The following is a 20,482-nucleotide window of genomic DNA, read 5'->3' as shown; positions in this document are numbered from 1 at the left end:
ATATCATGTCTTCTTTTTTAAGAAATTAATTATACAAAGATAATTAAGTTAAATTTTTTAAAAGAAAATCTTCAAACAGTCTAAGACCAAAACTTCCTTCACGAACTATCTTGACAAGTCTATCTGTAAACGAACTATCTTGACAAGTCTATCTGTAATTTTATTCTCCTCACGAGAGATATATTAAATTTTTCAGTGTCTTACTGAGTACAAAAGCTGGTGAATTCTCCTAACAAGAGTCAAATTAGAACCTCCTAAAGATATGTCTTGAATAGGAATAACGACTTCAAGACTGTCAGTCTAAATCAGTTCATTATCATAGCCCCATTGCAAAGTAAGTTTCAAACTATCTAGAATACCCCAAAGTTCAGCGCCAACGACCGTGCACATGCCCGAATATATGCTAAAATCGAAAATCCACTCCCCATTATGATTACATACAAATTCTTCAACAACAACAAACCGTCTTCAATTCTAACTAAACCATCTGTAGTTAGTTGTACACAATTCCTTGCTGAATCCGATCTCACAGCAAGGCTTCGTGAACCAAGTTTAAAAGATTTGGACGCAGAGGTTATATCATGTCATTTTCAGCAATCAATAAGATATTAAAGAAATCATATCAATAGGCAACCAACTATTATCAAGTGGATTATAAATTAGCCAAATTAAAGTCTTGGAAACTATCTCCACAACCTAGATAAAATATAGGGAATATTCATAGAATTTGACTTATAATTGAAAACTAGAGGGAGCAGAGACTGTAATTCTTATGATTTAAGAAGCTATGCATGTGAAACAAGCAAGTTGACGATGCATAAAGCAACATCACATAACTGGAAAACACTGTAATTCTGTTCCGTCAATGGCGACGCTTCTTCCATATCCCCAAACCCTTCCTCACACGTAGTCGCTCCGTCCATAACCGCAGTCAACCAAGCACCAGCACTCCCATATTTGCCTTCTAAAAACGCCGCAACAGCATCCACCAGGGTGATAACCCCGTCGGAGTAAAGCACATCACAGTCCCTCAAGCAAGCCGAAGCAAATGGATGACCCCACGTTTCGTTTCTCCGCAACTCTTTAATGACAGAAAGCGTGTGAGTCGCATTTTGTAAAGCTAACTCCATTGCAACTATTGCTAGACCTTGAAGGTTTGTGGTACGGCTGACTGGGATTTCCTGGAGAGATGCCGAGCAGAACGTGTAGTTGAAAACGGTAGATTTATCGGAACATGTTTTGCAGGTTTTGTTGATTAAATCAACGGAGAACGTTCTTGTTGCAGAGATTTCATCATAAGGAGTCCATAAAAAGAGGAAGAGAAACAAGAAGAAGAAGCAGAATGATAAGAAAGACACGTGCCAATGCCGCAGCATGTTTTTTCCTTAGCTGTTGTTCTGTTGTTGTCAGTCCTGTTCCTGCATCATGTAATAAAATCTATCTATATATAATTGGATAATGATTAGCAGGGATGGCAAAAAGAAAATTAAGTATTCAACAACCCGATAGGATTTAAAAAAAAAAATACCGGTTTGGGAAATGTTGGGCATGTATAATTCAAAATTGATCAGTTTCGTCGGGGCTCCGGAATTATTACAAAATAGGAAATATATTATTTTAATTAAGAATGATAATAATATAAAATTATGACTAATGTTAGTATATATCATTTTCACTCAAATCATAACACATAATTAAAATAATATGAAAAATCAATTGAATCATTTTCCTAAAATAATTTTTAAAATTAAATTATATATCAGATGCATTAATGATATATTTAATTTTTATACGAAAATTGTGACAAATCGATACGAAGTTTAGTATAGTATTCATTTTCAATGTTAGGTTTAGGTTATAGCCAATTTTCAAAACATACTCCGATAACATTTTGGGTCGACAAAAAAAAAAAACTGCCCCATCAGATGCTGCCACTGTTTCTAATGGTTAGAAATTTTGTTTTCCAAGGAAGCTTCCTATAAGTAGCTCAAAAGTAATTGATTCATTTTGTACCAGAAAAAAGGAACAAAACTATTCTCCGAAGATCCAGTGATATGGGAAACATGAAGAAGCTTATGATATAGTTGAAAAGCTCACATCTCACATTGTGGAAAATGTGAAGGAAAGTTCAATGGTATCATCCAAAACCAAAAAACAGTAACTAAAAATGCTCTCATCAATGAGCTTTATATTTTTAAGCCAAAGAGTTTAATTTTGTCACAAAGTGCATCTGTTTTATGGCATGGTGGAACCCTTGATGTACTTGAATTTCTTTGTGAGAATTTTAAGTTGAAACCTTTCACTTTTTTCCCCTTTTGTGTTATTTCAAATTTTTAAGAAATTTCCTTGTTTCCCTTAATATGTACCACATAAAATGCCAAACTCGTCAACATTTTTGATCCATTGTAATGGTGCTATTCTATGGGGAAAAGGCAATATTTAAATATATATATAAATTTAAATATATATGTTCAACTAATTAAAATATAAAATCAAATCAAGATAAAGCATAATAGACAATTAATGGAAAAAAAAAACTTATATATCATAAATCTACATTCTTAAACTTGAACATACTTAAAGACTAATATAGTCTGACACACTCAAATCCACGTCCTCTTACCTCTTTTATATTTATTACATCCAAATATCTTTTCTTTTTAATTCTGTAATCTAATTAAAAATTTTAACCCAAGTAACCTGGACATGAATTGGGCTTTAAAGGTTTGCTCCATGGGCTGATTCAATGAGGCAGCCTCCATTAACTGTGGGTCATGAAATTTAACTCAAATAGTCCGCCCCAAGCCCTGCCCTTAGATCTTATTAGTTTCAACGTAGATTAGGGAGAGAAAAAAACAGTTAATGTTCACCAGTTACAAGCGATCCAATATTTTTGTTTACATGGTTGACAAAAATCTTTTAAAAATACAAAAATTAGGAAAGATAAAAAGAAAATTTGTATTTTAATTTGAGTCATGAATTTAATTTGATTTAATAAATAAAATTGTATAAAAATAATAAGTTTTATGTAATTTGATATCTAAATAAAAATAATAAATTTGTAAATCTGAATCTACTTTTTCATCAATCAAATCATTAACTTTTTATACAATATAAATTTAATTTGACACATTCACGAACTACACTATCATAAAGACAAATTTAAGAATTAAACCTTAATATTAAAGACAGATATACTTTTTTCAAACAATGAACCAACTACTTGAATTCATTAATTATATAATTTTAAATTCATACTATTGATATAGATCTTAATAGAAGTATATAGTAGATAAATTGATAAACCTTGGACAACAGTGGAACATGTACCAAACTCCATTGTTGAGACAAAAAGTTGTGGAAAGTAGTTGCAATAAGCATAAACCAAAAAAGAGGGACATTTATCAGTAGAAAGCTAACAATGTGGCTTGCTTCCATGGTGGATCCCAACAATAAGTTGGAGAACAACGGACGTTATATAAAATCTAGATGTAAAAACAAGCGTAACTCAATTCTGAAATGAAAAAAAAGGGAGAGGTTAGACGTAAACTGAAAAAATTTAATATGTTAAAATAAAATACGAAATGAAATTGAAACAAGGTTAATAAAATAGAAATAAGTAATAATAAATCGAGTTGAGGCTCAAATTCCATAGATAATATAGATAGTGTTGTCTATAATGAAGGAATTTTAAGTTCAACCAACTTATTTTTAAAATAATAAGTGGATAAATAAAATATATGACCCTAAAATGGTAAATTTTTAATCTAGGTTATTTATAATTTATAAAATTTTAAATTAATAATGATAAAATTGTATTTTATCATTTCAAAAATAATAAAATTTTGATTTAACTTTTTAAAATTAAAAAATATAAGATATTAAAATGATGAAACTATATTTTACTATCGTAAAAATATACAATTTAATTTCGGTCATCTAAAAAGTAATTTTCGACATTGTTGATACCAATATGTTTTTTAAAATATATTTAAAGATTAAAAAATAATTACCTCTAATATGTTATAGGCATATAAGTACTGTTTTTATTGCCATAGTTTAATGTTAACATTGTTGATTGACTTAGATTCTATTAAATAATTTTTTTAAGAAAAATAAGTGCATGGAAGAAAAGATAAGAATTCTCCACAAATCCACACAACATAATTTCATGGCATTACTGGCCTTCATGATCCCATGTATGGCTAAGCCATCAATCAACGGATTAAGAGGTTAATTACGCTCAACACTAAATAAATAAATAAATCGATTGATTTTATTTGTTTGATAATACACGATTCATAAGAGGTAATTCTATATTGATATTAATCAAGATGTTTTATTCTGATAATAAATTAAAAATAACAAGATATCATATAGATTTTAATCCATATCCATTATATAATAAAATTCTATTATATTATTTGAAATATGTTGATATTGATACTAATTAAAAAATAAAAGGTGGAAAGGATAATACAACCTTTGAAAAAAGAACTACTAAATAATACACATTAATAATTAAAATAAGACGTTTAATATTTTCAAACTACCAACATCGCCTAGAATATTTTATATATCTAATATACATTATCCCATAAGATATTATATCAGAGATCATCCTTAAATAATTAAAATTAAAATTAAACAACATAAATTTTAAATGTCAACGTATATAAAATAAAATTGGTCAGAAATTGATTTTTTCCTTTTAAATCTATAAAATAAAATTGTCGGATAAATTGATTTAAAAAAAAAATCAAACAAAGTTAATCTCACGCGCATAAAGCTCCGAAAGGCTGAAAACCTGATACACCTCCCTCACGTGTCTATTTAATTTTACAAAACACCAACGAGGGCCATTCTCACGTGCTATTCCATCACCTCTCTGCGCTACACCAGGTCTTTCTTCTACGCGCTTCAAATTCTTCACAACGGCGTTTATAGAACGCACTTTCTCGAGCCGAAATATAATTTTCATCTCTTTCATTCATTCCCAGTTTCTCTGAGTTCGAATTTTTGTTTTCCCCAAGCCCCAACTCTAATACTAAATAGAATTGGGAATTGAAAAATTTTCCTTTTATGGAATCTCATTTCGAGACGGCCTCGCAACCCGATCCAGCCACAGATGCTTACACATTCCTCGAATTCAACACCCAACTCGAGTCCGATTTCGGCTACACGGACTTTCGAGACCCGATTTGTTCTTGGCCGACACCCTACGATGCCACCGCCGCTGATCGCTCCGGCTCCGACACTGCTGCCTCCTCCTCTCCCTCTAGTGCTTCAAAAGGCGCTGCCCGTGGCGTAAATAGTAATAACAACAGCAGTATTTGTAGTAGGACCGTGGTTGATGCGTTAGCTACGGGGATTAGTGGATTGAATTTCGAGGAGACAGCTGGGGATGAGGATGGTGGTTATGAGTACGGAAAAGGGGATTCGGTCGAGCACTCTTGTCGGTATTGTGGGGTTTCAAACCCGGCTTGCGTGGTTCGCTGTAATGTCCCTTCGTGTAGGAAGTGGTTCTGTAATTCGAGAGGGAATACATCTGGCTCGCATATTGTTAATCATCTCGTAAGTCTTCTCCTTTTATCCATTAGCTTAAAAAAATTGCTTATTAAGTTTAAATGGATATTACATTGGTGTTGATTTGCAAGTTGAAGATTTATGTTGAAATATGGAAGGCATCTGTTAGGGAGAGAGTGCATTAAGTAGAAAGGGTGCTTTAATTTTAGGGTGTCGACTTTGAGGTTTTTTCTTTTCTTTTCTTTTTGGAGCTTAATGTAAGTGTATGCCGATTTAGAAACGATATGATTCGTATTAACTGTCTATGATACTTTTAGCGGTAAAATTTTCCTTCCAAGTTAATATATGCAGTCTTGAAGGTTTAAACTAGGTAATTCGGCTGGTGATTTTGACTCGACAATGAAATATGGTTCAGAAATGCATTAACAAGTTCATGAAATGATGGCACCATTTAGTGACTCCCCTTCCTCTTATAGGCTATTCTAAGATTAAAATAGTAGAGTTTCATTTGACTTAATTGAAGGTAATTTTTGTCCTTCATTTCCTTGAGGATGCTAGGCTACTACACTCCTGATGTTGATAGTTGGTACTGAGAGAACTGTTTTTTTCTTAAATAAAGGGATTTGCTATAAGGCAATCAGAACTCAGACATTTCTCTTAATATCTTCGGACAGATCTTTATGTTGGATTGTTGCTAGTACATGATTCTGCAGGATCTGTGTCAATATTTGTTGAAGGAAATGGATAATATAGAATGCTATCAGAAGCCAGCCCTTCATCTAGAAATCATGGGACAGACCTTTTTTTCTTGTTGGAATTGTAACATGATTACCTTTTTGTTTCACTCTAGGAATTAGTTTTGTTTGATTCACTTACATGTTGAGGATCAGTGTTGATTGTTGCAACTGTTAAGCACACCTGTACTTTTCTTATGCTTTAATCAAATCTGCTTGTATCTTGATATCCTTCTTTCACAGCCATGGTGTGTTCTCTCGCATCTACTGGTTTTGCAATATGACATGCTTGTTTGTTTGTTTTCTCTTTCCTTGTCCAAAATACATTGCAATCTTGAAACCAGAACATCTGACAACAGAAATTGCAACCTAATAGTGAGCATTATCTTACATGAACAAAAACAATTGTTTTCTGGTTTCTTCAGTCTAGGGATGATGCTGTGGGAAAATAGGCTTAAGAGAACTGGGACTAGATTTTGTGATTCAGTAAGTTTACATAATGTACCCTTGTTATTCTCTTTGAAAAAAGGTACTTCCTGGTGGCTTTGGTTTCACTGTGTTTGATAAGTTCCAATTTAGTTGTGTACTTGCCATTGTTCCTTGCATATATGCTTCTGTGCTCAAACCACTATTGCATCTGAGTTTCTTTTACTAAATTTATATGTTATTAACTAAGATAAATGGAGTATTTATGAACAAGTGTACTAGATTATCCAGTTGGAGATAGTCACTGGATACTGTTGATTATTGAGTTTGTTTTTTGTTCCCTTTTAGGTACGAGCTAAACACAAGGAAGTCTGCCTTCATAAGGATAGTCCTTTGGGAGAAACAATTCTTGAATGCTACAACTGTGGATGCAGAAATGTTTTCCTTCTTGGTTTTATATCTGCTAAGACAGAGAGCGTTGTTGTTCTTCTTTGTAGAGAACCTTGTTTGAATGTTAATGCTTTTAAGGACATGAATTGGGACTTGAGTCAGTGGTGTCCCCTTATTGATGATAGATGCTTTTTGCAGTGGTTAGTTAAGGTTGGTGTTTCTTTTATCATATGACAGTTACCTGTTGATTTGAGGACTTCCTAATTATTTCAATCTCACAGGTCCCATCTGAACAAGAACAGCTAAGGGCACGGCAAATAAGTGCTCAGCAGATAAACAAGGTAGAAGAGCTTTGGAAGACAAATCCTGATACTTCCCTTGAAGATCTTGAGAAGCCTGGCATAGATGATGAACCTCAGCCCGTGGCCTTGAAGTATGAAGATGCTTATCAGGTGCCCAGTTTTGCAATAATTTCATTATTTTGTTTTGCTTTCGTTTATTATTGTGAAAAGACAAGAAATTGCTTCTTTCCTTTGCAATAATAAGTTGATGATTTTCTTTGCAGTATCAAAATGTTTTTGCGCCACTTATTAAGCTTGAAGCTGACTATGATAAAGTATGTATAATCCTGTTCATACTTGTTATTTTAATATGTAATTTTCATGCCTAAATCAGATTTTCATTTTCGGCAGATGATGAAAGAATCTCAAAGCAAGGACAATGTCACCGTTCGATGGGATATTGGCTTAAACAAGAAACAAGTTGCATATTTTGTTTTTCCAAAGGTGCCTTACTTCTGTGATTTAGTAATAATTTTCACTTAATTTATTCCTTTACATAATTGTGTTCTTGGTTTATCCCTCCCCCGTCTCTCTCTTTATGCCAATATCTATTGTTTTTAAGTTAATAAATATTAAACCTGATTTTGTGGTGCTGTAGGAAGACAATGAGCTGCGTCTAGTACCTGGTGATGAGTTGCGACTGCGTTATTCAGGAGATGCTGCCCGCCTAGCATGGCAGGCTGTTGGGCATGTGGTATGTGTCCTTTATGAGCTTGCCCATTTAATTCTGGTTTTGATGTATGCCTGTACTTATGTGATGTTGATTCTATGTATTGTCTGTGGAAACCTGATAATATTTTATTATATTCTTCATCAAGTTTCATGCATCTGGTGCACCTCTGAGAAATATACTTACAAAACTATCTCTCTTGTTTCAGATCAAGCTAACGGCACAAGAGGAAGTTGCACTTGAGCTCCGTGCTAGTCAGGTAGTTTTGATATTTCTCTGTTTTGTTGGTTTATTTTGGCTTTTGGCAAGTACTTAAGAAATTGATGCTTATTTCTGTTGTGGTGCAGGGAGTTCCTATTGATGTCAGCCATGGATTCAGTGTTGATTTTGTCTGGAAGAGTACAAGCTTTGACCGGATGCAGGGGGCAATGAAAACATTTGCAGTTGATGAAACAAGTGTTAGTGGGTAAGTTAGATATTTTGTTTTCTTTGGATTTCCTTTTTATTCTAGATTTTCATGGCAGATATCTTCATATATTTTTTTATTTGCCAGTTTCATGTGCTAATATTTTCATTTTCTTTACATTCTGGGCTAGCATTTTTAATAAATCTATGAAGGAATTTATTTTTGAAGAATAAAAGGGTCTCTTTAAACGGTTGGCTTCATTGCTTTTATTCTGTCTTTATTAAAGGCAAATTTTGGCCACTCTCATTTCAACTGCCTTCTAGCATTTAAAACTTTATGTTTCTTATTGCAAATCTGTTGGACTTGAATTGTCAGTTCCTTCCAAGTAAACTAATTTGTTTGTTTCTTGCAGTTATATTTACCACCACCTTCTTGGCCATGAGGTTGAGGTTCGAATGGTTCGTAATACACTGCCTCGACGTTTTGGTGCACCCGGTCTGCCAGAACTGAATGCATCTCAAGTATGGCTGTTTGGCATCTGCTTGGCATCATATGATTTTTGTTAACTGTTTTTCACATCAAATTGTCTTGACCTTTTGTTGAACAGGCTTTTGCTGTAAAGAGTGTTCTTCAGAAGCCAATAAGCCTGATTCAAGGGCCCCCTGGCACTGGAAAAACTGTTACTTCTGCTGCCATTGTTTATAACATGGCTAATCAGGGTCAGGGACAGGTAAGAACCTAAATGAGATTGTTATAGTGCATATTTTATTTTGTCTCTAGATCTGATATTCCTTTCTCTTATCAGGTTCTAGTCTGTGCTCCAAGTAATGTGGCTGTTGACCAGCTAGCTGAAAAGATAAGTGCCACTGGTTTAAAGGTAGAGAAGTTAGATTCTGCTTGTGGTAATGCTAGTTGTGGTTAAAACTGTTTTGCCTTATTATTGTGGTAATTTTAGGGCGCTCTTAATCATCTTCCTTTTGCATGTGTCTTGTTCTTTAGGTTTTGGTTGTTACTAATACAATGAAAAAATTTGGAGAAAATGTACTGCTGTCAAAGAAGCCTTATTTAGTTTAAGCTTATTTCCAGTGTCATTCTTTTCTTTGTTATGATTAAATAATAAGAACTGTGATGAGTGTACTGTTTTCTTTTCTTTCTTTTTCCCCATTAAGTATCTTATTTGCACTGCATCCCTAGTTGTAGCTTGTCTACCTGTAAGATATCTTCTTCTCTAACCTAGTTTTAATGTCAGCTAACTATTGTGATTTTCAGTAGTGGATGCTTGGTGTCTCTTCTATTTTACATTTTTCTAGATGGGGATTGATGGTTGGTAACATAAAGCAATGGCATGTTTAAGGTTAAAACAAATTTTGATCAACTGCCAAGGTGCTTTGGAAGCTAGCAATTCTTTCAAAATTGCACTAATGTTATTAATTCTTTAAAACTTGTATTTATCTGTAAATGGATACTTCTTTGCCAATGTGCTTTTTTTCGTCTGAAGGTTGTAAGGCTTTGTGCGAAATCAAGGGAAGCTGTGAGTTCTCCTGTTGAACATTTGACCCTGCATTATCAGGTTTGTGGTGTCTTATTCTGCTACCCATTTCTGTTCTATATTTTTTGTGTTGTTAATATTTGCTTTTACTCTATGCAGGTTCGACATCTTGACACATCTGAGAAAAGTGAACTTCACAAGTTACAACTATTGAAAGATGAACAAGGTCGGGATAATTATCCACATTGCCCTGCTTAAACTGGGATGAAAGAGAACTTCTCAATTAACTTACAGAGTGACAGTGAATGTGCATGTCTTGTCTGAAATTGAAAATGTTAACCTCCCCTGAACTTTATTTATCTAATGCTAAAACACCTTATTATTTTAACCATAAATACTGCAGGTGAATTGTCAAGTAGTGATGAGAAAAAGTACAAAGCACTAAAGCGAGCAACAGAGAGAGAAATATCCCAAAGCGCTGATGTCATTTGTTGCACTTGTGTTGGGGCTGGAGATCCTAGATTAGCAAATTTTAGGTTCCGCCAGGTTGAATACATCAGATATGTAGTCTTTGATAAACACTAAACAAATAAAGGCACTTACACTCTTTTTTCTCTTATTTAGGTACTTATTGATGAGTCTACTCAGGCAACTGAACCTGAGTGTCTCATTCCTTTAGTTCTTGGAGTGAAGCAGGTAATGGAATATCAAACCTAGTGAGACATGATTTGTCTTTCTTCCCTTAAATCTTTGTTGTTCGGTCTTCTAATCTGTAAATATATTTTAGGTTGTTCTTGTTGGTGATCATTGCCAACTTGGTCCTGTTATCATGTGCAAGAAAGGAGCTCGTGCTGGGCTAGCACAATCTCTATTTGAACGTCTAGTTTTACTTGGTGTTAAACCAATTAGATTACAGGTGATGTACCTATATGTTTGCTGGTTTTGCACTTCATGCAAGTGTGATTGCTAATGGAAAATACGTGTCTGATAGTAAATGTCTGTTCAATTTTAGGTCCAATACCGTATGCACCCATGTTTATCAGAGTTTCCTTCTAATAGCTTCTATGAAGGCACATTACAAAATGGAGTGACAATCAATGAAAGGCAATCATCGGGCATTGATTTTCCTTGGCCTGTGCCTAATCGTCCCATGTTTTTTTATGTACAGGTATTGGAACTGTGGTGGATAGTGTAATCACAAGACAAATTATCTTTGGTCTCCCGTGCATATTCTTTTTGATTTATCGCTGTGTGTGTGCCGGTGGTTTGGGAGAGGAACAAAAAGAGAACAATATCGTACTGTTCTTTCCATGGTTTTGCCTTGTAATTGCATAGTTTTTCTTAGATGGGACAAGAGGAGATTAGTGCTAGTGGTACATCATATCTCAATCGAACTGAGGCTGCAAATGTTGAAAAGATTGTTACCACATTCTTGAGGAGTGGTGTTGTTCCTAGTCAGGTGATTTTGTGGACTTAACCTTTTAAATTTTATTTTCAGATTGATATCAGGCAGTATTCTAACTTTTGATTAACTGTGTTGATATATTACAGATTGGGGTCATAACACCGTATGAGGGACAAAGGGCATATATTGTAAATTATATGTTAAGAACTGGTGCTTTGAGACAGCAGCTTTACAAAGAAATTGAGGTAATTTGTGGATTTGAATTGTATGATATTTGGCCATTTATGTAGTTGTATATTATCTAATTTGTTGGGTTTATATCAGGTTGCAAGTGTTGATTCGTTCCAAGGACGGGAAAAAGATTACATCATCTTGTCTTGTGTGAGAAGTAATGAACATCAGGTTGGTTAACATATTTTTTCAAGATGTGAAATAACATTTGAAGCATCTTCATTAATGAGTTTTCAATTTTGACTCGGTTTATCAGTCTTTCTGAATCTCAGTCTTATGTCAAACTAATATTCAATTTCTGCACTATTCATAAGTTTGTTGAAAGCTTTTCTTTGTGATATTTTTCATTTGTTTGATGGATTAACCTCTAGTTATGGTGTTCGTTCCAAGTTTAATACTAATATTTTCGTTCCAAGTTTAATACTAATATTTTAACCCTCTCTGTCCTCTCTCTCTATATATGCTTTAATTATGAAACAAACTAACAAGCTACTTTTAAACTGTTCTATAAACTTTTTAGGGTATTGGATTTCTAAATGATCCCCGCAGGCTTAATGTTGCCTTAACACGTGCTCGATATGGTATTGTAATTCTTGGAAACCCCAAAGTTCTTAGCAAACAACCTCTGTGGAATGGTTTATTGACACATTACAAGGTAGCTTCCTGATTAATTTTGTAACTATGCTACTGCTAGTATATGCAAATGTTAGCGTGAACCTTAGTGTTCATTGTGCCTCAGAGAAACTCAGTATCCTGGTTGCTGAGCCCTTTCTGCTAAGTTTTGCAGGAACATGAGTGCCTCGTTGAAGGACCCCTAAATAACTTGAAGCAGAGTATGGTTCAATTCCAAAAGCCCAAAAAGGTTTGTCTATGGAATGAAAGGATAGTAGGATAATGCCTGTTATTTGTTAAAATTGTAAGCTTTTTCTTTTGCATGGTGCCTCTCCCAATTTATTTTTAGTTATTAGATGTTGAGGCTAGTGCGAGTTCAAATGTGTCTTATAGGTGTACAACAATCGAAGAGTTCTCTTTGCCCGTGGACCTGGGATTGTGCCTAATGATAATTTTGCATCTGCTGCCTCATCCAGTCCAAATGCGGATAGAAGAAATAGTCGTGCTCAGGGTAAGCTCTTGAGCATCTTGAGTTTACAACTTATATGCCATTTATAGCATTACTTTTGGGACATGCAAGTGATATGTCTTGTGCTGACATGCAGAAGAACAATAGATTATGCCTTTTTCACATGTATTATTAATGTTGATGGAGATTATTCCCTGCTTATAATATAGTGTGAGCCTTCCCATGTTGCCAAAGCAGGTGCGTATATGCCTCCCGGTCTTCCTAATGGTACTCACAAGCCTGGGGTTCAACCTACCAGGTTCGAAATGCCCCAGGTTCCTCTTCCACCATTTCCTGGTCCTCCTTCCCAACCTTATGCTATTCCAACTCATGAAGCTGTACTTGGACCTGTGGGAGCTGTTCCTCAGGTCCCACAACCTGGAAACCGAGGCTTTGGAGCTGGATGTGGTAATGCTGGTGCTCCAATCAGCAGTCGTCTCCAGCACCAGCAAGGCACACCACAGAATGCTGGAACTCTTGGATCTGCTTTTAACTTCCCTCCTCTGGAAAATCCAAACGGCCAGCCATCTATGGGTGGTCAATTATCTCAACCTGGATTTGTGAATAATGTTTGTACTTATATCTTTTCCATATTATTATTGTTCTACTTTTTGTGTCTTAATACCGTCTTTGACTTCATGGGACTGAGTATGTTTATTATTATCTTTTAAAGATGACAGTCCAAGGGCCAAACCAATCATTACATGATGGATTTTCAAGCGGGGTAATGTCCCAGGTATTTTATTTTTGCAGTAATCTTTATCATTCATTCTATAATGGCAATTTATGTTTATTGGTTTATTTGAATATTCGACAGGACTACTCGGGTGATGACTTCAAAACCCAAGGCTCACATGTTCCTTATAACGTTGCTGATTTTTCTACACAGGTATAGGCTGTTGACTTATATTTTTATTGTATCAATAATATCTTCTCAATCCCGTTTGACATACATTAGTTAGCGGGGTTTGGTGGTATTTGACTGGCATTTATGCCAAGCCTCAGTGTTATGGTCTAAAATAAGTAGAAGGGAAATAGAAGGTAAAGTTCAAACTTTCAACTAAAATGGCATTGTTGTCGGATGTTTCCTTAGAGGAGATTAAAGCATTAGACAGTCGTTGAAGATGTTCAGAATAATCTGTTTCCCATGAGTTTTTCTCTTTGTAATTTTTCTGTCAATAAAACAAGAAAGTTCCTTTCGGTGCTTGACTTCTGGTTTGACAATGTGGGTTGCTTGGTTATGATTCATGTGCAGGTTTCACAGGGTGGGTATGCTGCTGATTATTCCACACAAGGAGCACAGAGTGGTTTTCTAGGGAACTTCCTAAACCAGAATTCTCAAGCTGGATATTCTCGTGTTGGCACTGGAAATGATTTCATGTCTCAGGTTTGCTGAAATTGCCATGGTGTAATTAGTTACTTTTTTCCCGGTTTTCTTCTAACGGGATTCTATTTTTGCAGGAATACATGAATCGTGGATCACGAGGGCTGTTTACTCAGGTTGGCTTTAGTGACCCTTCACAGGATGATGCATCACAGAGCCATTGTGGTGTGAATCCCAACCAGCTTCAGTCTCAGGTTGCTTCTTGTACTATCGCATATTGATAGGGAATTATTGTCTATAAAATTATCAAGCTTGCAAGATTTTAAAATTCGTTTTCTAACTACAAAGCAGCCCAGATATTCTTGTGAATTTGACCTGCTAGTCATTGTCTGTCGGCTAAAAATCTGTTGCGTATTTTCTGACTTCATTTTTGGGATACACATTGACCTTTTAAAGTTCTTTTTCTGTGTTAAATCTATATCTATCCATTTGCAGGGTTTTATGAATTCTCTCTACTCCCAGCCCTTAGCTCAGTTCAACAAACAGCCACTAAACTTGCAGGCTTCTCAGCAGGGACATGGCTCCCAAACCAGAAACTTCAATTTAATGGTTAAGAATAAGGATGCATAGGCTTTAACAGGTTATAGTATTTACAATTAGCAACTTGGTTTGCGCTGCCCTTGTGTGCCCAAATATAATCCCAATCTGAAGTGTAAAATATTTGCCGGTTTGAGGTCAGTTTTTGAGTTCTGCCTATATCCCCATAAAATGATTCCTGATGGCAGGAATAGCTGTAATTGAAGGGTAATATATGGCAATGGGGGCTATATGTGAACACATTGGCTGAGAAAGAAAAAGGATAACCCCAGATACCTGCTTGAAGTTTTGCATTGTTTCGGAGAATGATTATTGATTCAAGAGAGAGAACCATTACATTGTAAGGTTTTTCTCGAAAGGGTTTGATGATAAAAGACTCCAGGCCATAATGACCATTGATTTTTCAGGTTAAACCCGTCTGTAAGAGACACAGAAGCATTTCAGAGGTGAAAATATTTTTATATAGTATGCCAGGAAATCGCCTGTCCCTTTCAGCTCAATGACATATAATTGTACTCTTTAGTATAGGTCGGAAAAATGTTTGAAGTGGTTCATAGTGCTTGTAGACATTACTGGTGGTATTTAAAAAAAAAGGTTGGTCATGGCTTTGATGTGAGAAATTGGGTTTGTTTGACAATGGAGTTGCTCCCCATAATATGTAGAATGACATCAATGTTTTTAATGCCATTTGTTTGGACTGATGACTGCTTCTGGTATTGTATTTCTTTTCCATCTAGTTTTTGGGTTTTCCCTCAAGGACATGATGAACTCGAAATGAGGCAGGCATTTCTTTTATTCCAAACTGAAGTCACTTCAGATGTGGATCGTATGGATTCAGTTCAGATATTTAATTTTTTTTATTTTATTTTATCTGGATATGTTTGTATTCGTATATGCTGATATTATAAGTATTCGAATATTTGATATCCAGGTGCACGGTAGAATTTGTTTTTGTTAATAATAGGTTCAAATATTTAATTTTAAATAAATCAAGACCAAAAGTTGATTTACCAATCCATGTCCTCAAATAGATTACATGCCCTAAAGTAAATTATTATATATAAAATATAATCATTTATTTAGTTTTTATGATGTATAAGATTCACAATTTATTAAATAATTATAAATAATGATCTTTAAAATTTGTTTTATTGTAAAACTATATAATTTTGTAATAAGATAAATAAATAATGTTCGTAAAAAATCATTATCTAAATTATAAATATATTTAAGATGAGTTATAATTCTCATAATAAGTTGATTACAAAGAAAACCTTAACTTATGACTAGATGAAATAATTGCAAATGTTCGGATTCAAATATCATTTCTGGATGCATGAAACTACAAATGGCGCTTCCAATCTATTACTTATTAAGTATTAAAAACCTTTTATTATTATTATATATAATTAGAGCTACTTATGGGTTAAGTAGTTTATTCGGCCAGTTTCACTCGAATTTATATAAATTTAATTTAATGTATTTTATATAATATTAATATAAAGGGTAATTTATAAAAATAGTCACTTTTGTTTGCCTCAGGTTATATTTTAGTCATTTATATTTGAAATGTTACGTTTTAGTCACTTATGTTATTATTTTATTACGAAGTGATCACTCTACCGTTAAGTTTCGTTATATCTTTAACGGTAATCCTACATGACAGTCCAACTAGATTTTAGATGTCAACTTGGATTTCTAAATGGGATGAAAATAGATTTTTAATTAAAAATTTAATTAATTAAAAATTTTAAACCTAAACCTTAACTAAAAAATCTGTTCATCTCCTCTTTTTAATTTTTCTTCAGTCTCTTCTTTTTTTCAATTTTTTTTCATTTGATTGGAAAACTATTATTAAGATCAAAATAGTTGAAATCAAATTGACTGCTTCATAAAGATAGATTCAATGGAGAGTTCAAGTATGTCTTCTTTACAATCCTCTATCTCTTTTATTCAATACTGAAAAACAAAAAATTAAATTTTTTATTGTTTATTGAAAACCCTAAATTAAAATTCTTGATATGAATATTAACAATTAAAAGAATTTTAAATAAAAAAAAAAGAGATATCCACAAAGGGATTGTGAACAAACAAGCCGATTCAGATCAGAAAAAATTGGATTGAGAAACTAATTATTCAAGAACGTGAAGAACTAGAAAATACAATGATTAGGAACAAAAACGATTATCATCTTCTTATTTGTCGACAACCACTTCATTTTAAGTTTTAGAACATAGATTTGTCGGTGAAGAAGACATATTTGGATCCTCCATTTAATCCTCTTTTGTTTTTGTACGTGAATAAAAATTTTTGATGATAATAGTTTTTTTAGTCAATTGAGAAAGAAAACTAAAAAAAGGGGGAGATGAACGGTTTTTTAACTAAGATTTAGGGTTTAAAATTTTTAATTAATTAAATTTATTTAATAAAAAATCTAATCTCATACCTTTAGGAAATCCAAGTTAGCACTCAAAATCTAGTTGGACTGCCACGTAGGATTACCGTTAGGGAGATAACGGAACTTAATGGAAGAGTGATCATTTCGTAACAAAATAATAACATAAGTGACTAAAACGTAACATTTCAAATATAAGTGACTAAAATGTAACCTGAAACAAACAAAAGTGACTATTTTTATAGTTTACCCTAATATAAAATATATTTTATTATTTTCTACGTAATAATATTGGTTTTTTTGGATTCACCAGGCTTGAACTTGTTATTATTATTTTTTAAGATCTAGCCTTGGCCAGCTTAACCTATAGACAGATGTAACTCATAGACTTTTTTTATTGATTCATATAACTCAATGATTTTTTTATATATTATTCCTAATAATCATAATATAAAACAAATACTATGATATAATATTAATTTAATAGAAAACATACAGAATCCATTAACAAGCTTTATCTAGATTTCAGGGACATCGAAACAAAAACAACGGTTCCGGCTGTTTGTACTGAGTTTTTAGATTATATTTAGTTATTGTACAAATAAAATAACTAATCAGAGTGGCGCAGCGGAAGCGTGGTGGGCCCATAACCCACAGGATCCCAGCTCCTATACAAATAGGCTCTCTTTCCTTTAGTCCTAAAAAAAATAAAATTACCATTTAATCTCTTAAGTTTTTATGAATTTACATATTGGTATAATGAAGGATTTTATTTGTTTAAGACTTTACAATTTTAGAATTTCACCATTTTATTTTAGTATTTGAAGCGAAAAAGAAAAGAGGCTAACTGCCTGCCCCTGCACATTTCAATAATGATACAAAGGTAATGGTTTTAATATTATTTATAAAATAATGTTAAAATGGTAGTTTTAATTTTCTCTACATTATTATTAAAAACCTTAATGTAATACATATTAGGCTCACCTATTTTGTTGCCACCGAGGGCAAAGAATCTCTATTATTCACCGACTCTACTCAACAAACAATAAATTTTATTATACTATATCATAATCCAATTTAAAATTTAACTCATAAAAAGTTTATTTATATACATTTTTTAAGATTTTTAGAGAAGCGATTGTTCTGACTAAATACACGACACTTTTTTTTTTTCATCTCCTTCTTTATCAGATAACTCTTTTTTATTTTTCCAAACCTAAACCGTCCAGATGAGAAAAGAAATGAATTGACCAACTTAACTACTAATTAAATCTTTTTCAATTAAACTATTCATTAAATTTAATAATAAAAAACTTTTTTTTTTAAATTCCTAAAAAAGCAGCCGAACAATTTAAATTAAATATATAGGAAGGAGAGAAAAAAAAAAGCAACAACAACAAAAGCAAAGATTACTTGGGAGGGATGTCATATTGCCATGCCACCTTAAAACAACTACAAAAGCTTACAATAGAAAATAAAATATTATTTTTGTAATATTAAAAGGAACTGAATGTTAATAAAAAATAAATAAATTATTTTGTACACCTTTCTTACCACGTCATTTATGTTCTTACCAATTAAAATAGACACGTCATTATTTTTATATCATTTATACATAGTAAACTTTTTCCATCACAATATTCACGGTAAATCCAACATCAAATTTATCTAATATTACTGAGTGAAAATATATATCCAACACTTTGTCGTATTTATTAATTTTTTTCTTCTCAACTTATGTGTTGAATTTACCTATTTTTCCAATTCCAAATCCAATTACAACACTAAAAACTCTGCTTTATTTAAATTAAGGTTATTTTATATTTTCTTCGTTATATTATTTTTATTCTATAAACATACATGATTAGCTTAATATTAAAGAGCTTCAGACCTAGTTGTTCTTTGTTTTATTTTATTTTATGAGTTTTCTAAACCCTCTTTTCTAGTTGACATAATATTTGAAGTTTAATTTGTAAGTTTGTGAGATCGAATTGCTTTTAATATTTCTTTGCTCTTTAATATCTGCATATCTTCTGATTTAATTACAATTGTTTAGATTTGTTAAATATTCAGTCGATATTTGATAACTTTAAAGTGATTGCATTGTCAATTAGATAATTAGTTGATGGATGGATTTCTAATATTTATTACGATTGCATGATTATTTGTGTAGTGTGCGCACTTATTCTAACTTAAATAAACTCCGGCAACATGTTTGTTAGTTAGAATTAGGTCCCTTCCCTTCTTAAGGTTAAATTAAATTCTTAAGCGATCATTAAATGATTGTTTGTCAATAAAGAAAGTAATTAAGATGATTGTTTTGATTATTGAGAAAGTAAAAAGAGATGAGATTACTAGACAGTCGTCGATGACTATAATCAACTTATTAAAGAACATTTTACCGAGAATTTATACTACTCGTTTATTTCCTTATATTATTTCTTTTTACTTTATTTTATTTTTTTAATTTTAACCCCGCTTATTTATTTTTATTTTACTTGTTCCTTTTTTGTTGTTTTCTACTCCCTTTTTTTTAAAGTAGGTTTTATTTTTCCTGGCTTCGACAACAATACGACAATGCTGGATAAACTTAATTTGATGTTGGGTTTGCAGGAAACTTTTGATGGATTTGAGAAGATAATGACTTTAAAATTTTATTATGTATAAATGAGATGAAAATAATAGAGATATAAATATTATGGTTGAAAGAATCTATGAAATAATTTCACAAGAAATATTTATGTGCAGGCGTTAGGGAGACACACGTGGGACCAGACTATTGTTCCACGTGGATATTCAGGTTATTGTTACTTGCCTCGTAGTTTGAGCTAGAATCCGATCTTTTTACCGTGACCTAAGTTATGTATTGTATATATACGTGTTAATATTTGAAATAGCCAACATGCTCAACACTTTTTATAACGTCTTGCTCTAACGCCGCTGCATCGAATAACGAATGTTATTATTAGATTTCTTCAAAATAGAATATATACATTTTAAAATATTACAAATGTAATTATAATATAATCATAAGTAAATAATTATAAATATATATTAGAGCAATTATAAAATAATTTAAATTGACATAAAACACAAATAGACGATAAATAAAATTACAATTTTATTTTGGTCCTTAAAAGTAAGAAAATTTTTATTTAGGTCTTTTAAAATTTTTAAAATTTAAAATGTGTAAAAATAAAATTACACTTTGACCTTCTTAAAATTATAAAATTTTGATTTAATCTTTTAAAATTTATAAAGATATAAGCTATTAAAATGATGAAATTACATTTATTACTATAGTAAAAATTACAATTTAATTTCGACTTTTTTAAAAGAATTTTCTAACTTCAACCTTGCAATATTTAAACCTATATTTTTTAAAAGAATGAAATATACTAAACACTTGTTGATAGTTCGTTTATTTT

At 32.5% G+C, this 20,482-nt stretch overlaps 2 protein-coding genes across 4 annotated transcripts; one reads left to right on the top strand and one right to left on the bottom strand.

The window, feature by feature from the left end:
- Nucleotides 1–732: 732 nt before the first annotated feature.
- LOC108454790 (putative invertase inhibitor) lies at nt 733–1,448 on the bottom strand. The gene has a single exon (XM_017753367.2). It carries the CDS (start codon nt 1,374–1,376, stop codon nt 786–788), a length of 591 nt encoding a protein of 196 aa, XP_017608856.1. The 5' UTR covers nt 1,377–1,448; the 3' UTR covers nt 733–785.
- Nucleotides 1,449–4,804: 3,356 nt separating this feature from the next.
- Nucleotides 4,805–15,648, top strand: LOC108456989 (regulator of nonsense transcripts 1 homolog). 3 transcript variants are annotated; one of them, XM_017755777.2, is made up of 29 exons: nt 4,806–5,574; nt 7,035–7,286; nt 7,358–7,528; nt 7,642–7,692; nt 7,769–7,861; nt 8,016–8,111; nt 8,296–8,346; nt 8,435–8,553; nt 8,906–9,014; nt 9,101–9,223; nt 9,299–9,370; nt 9,992–10,063; nt 10,142–10,208; nt 10,386–10,528; nt 10,607–10,678; nt 10,770–10,898; nt 10,995–11,150; nt 11,328–11,441; nt 11,534–11,632; nt 11,712–11,789; nt 12,139–12,273; nt 12,406–12,480; nt 12,624–12,741; nt 12,937–13,307; nt 13,412–13,474; nt 13,556–13,627; nt 13,994–14,125; nt 14,200–14,316; nt 14,558–15,648. In XM_017755777.2, exons 1-29 carry the CDS (start codon nt 5,083–5,085, stop codon nt 14,690–14,692), a joined length of 3,777 nt encoding a protein of 1,258 aa, XP_017611266.1. In that variant the 5' UTR covers nt 4,806–5,082; the 3' UTR covers nt 14,693–15,648. The 3 variants fall into 3 exon arrangements, with proteins under 3 accessions (XP_052874764.1, XP_017611266.1, XP_052874765.1); XM_053018804.1 differs by lacking the exon at nt 7,035–7,286 and having other exon boundaries at nt 4,805–5,574; XM_053018805.1 differs by lacking the exon at nt 4,806–5,574 and having other exon boundaries at nt 7,121–7,276.
- Nucleotides 15,649–20,482: the final 4,834 nt, after the last annotated feature.

The sequence above is a fragment of the Gossypium arboreum genome, chromosome 9 (genome assembly GCF_025698485.1).
Source record: "Gossypium arboreum isolate Shixiya-1 chromosome 9, ASM2569848v2, whole genome shotgun sequence".
Lineage (NCBI taxonomy): Eukaryota > Viridiplantae > Streptophyta > Magnoliopsida > Malvales > Malvaceae > Gossypium > Gossypium arboreum.
Note: the sequence above shows the minus strand (reverse complement) of the source record. Positions and strands in the feature narration are given on the sequence as shown.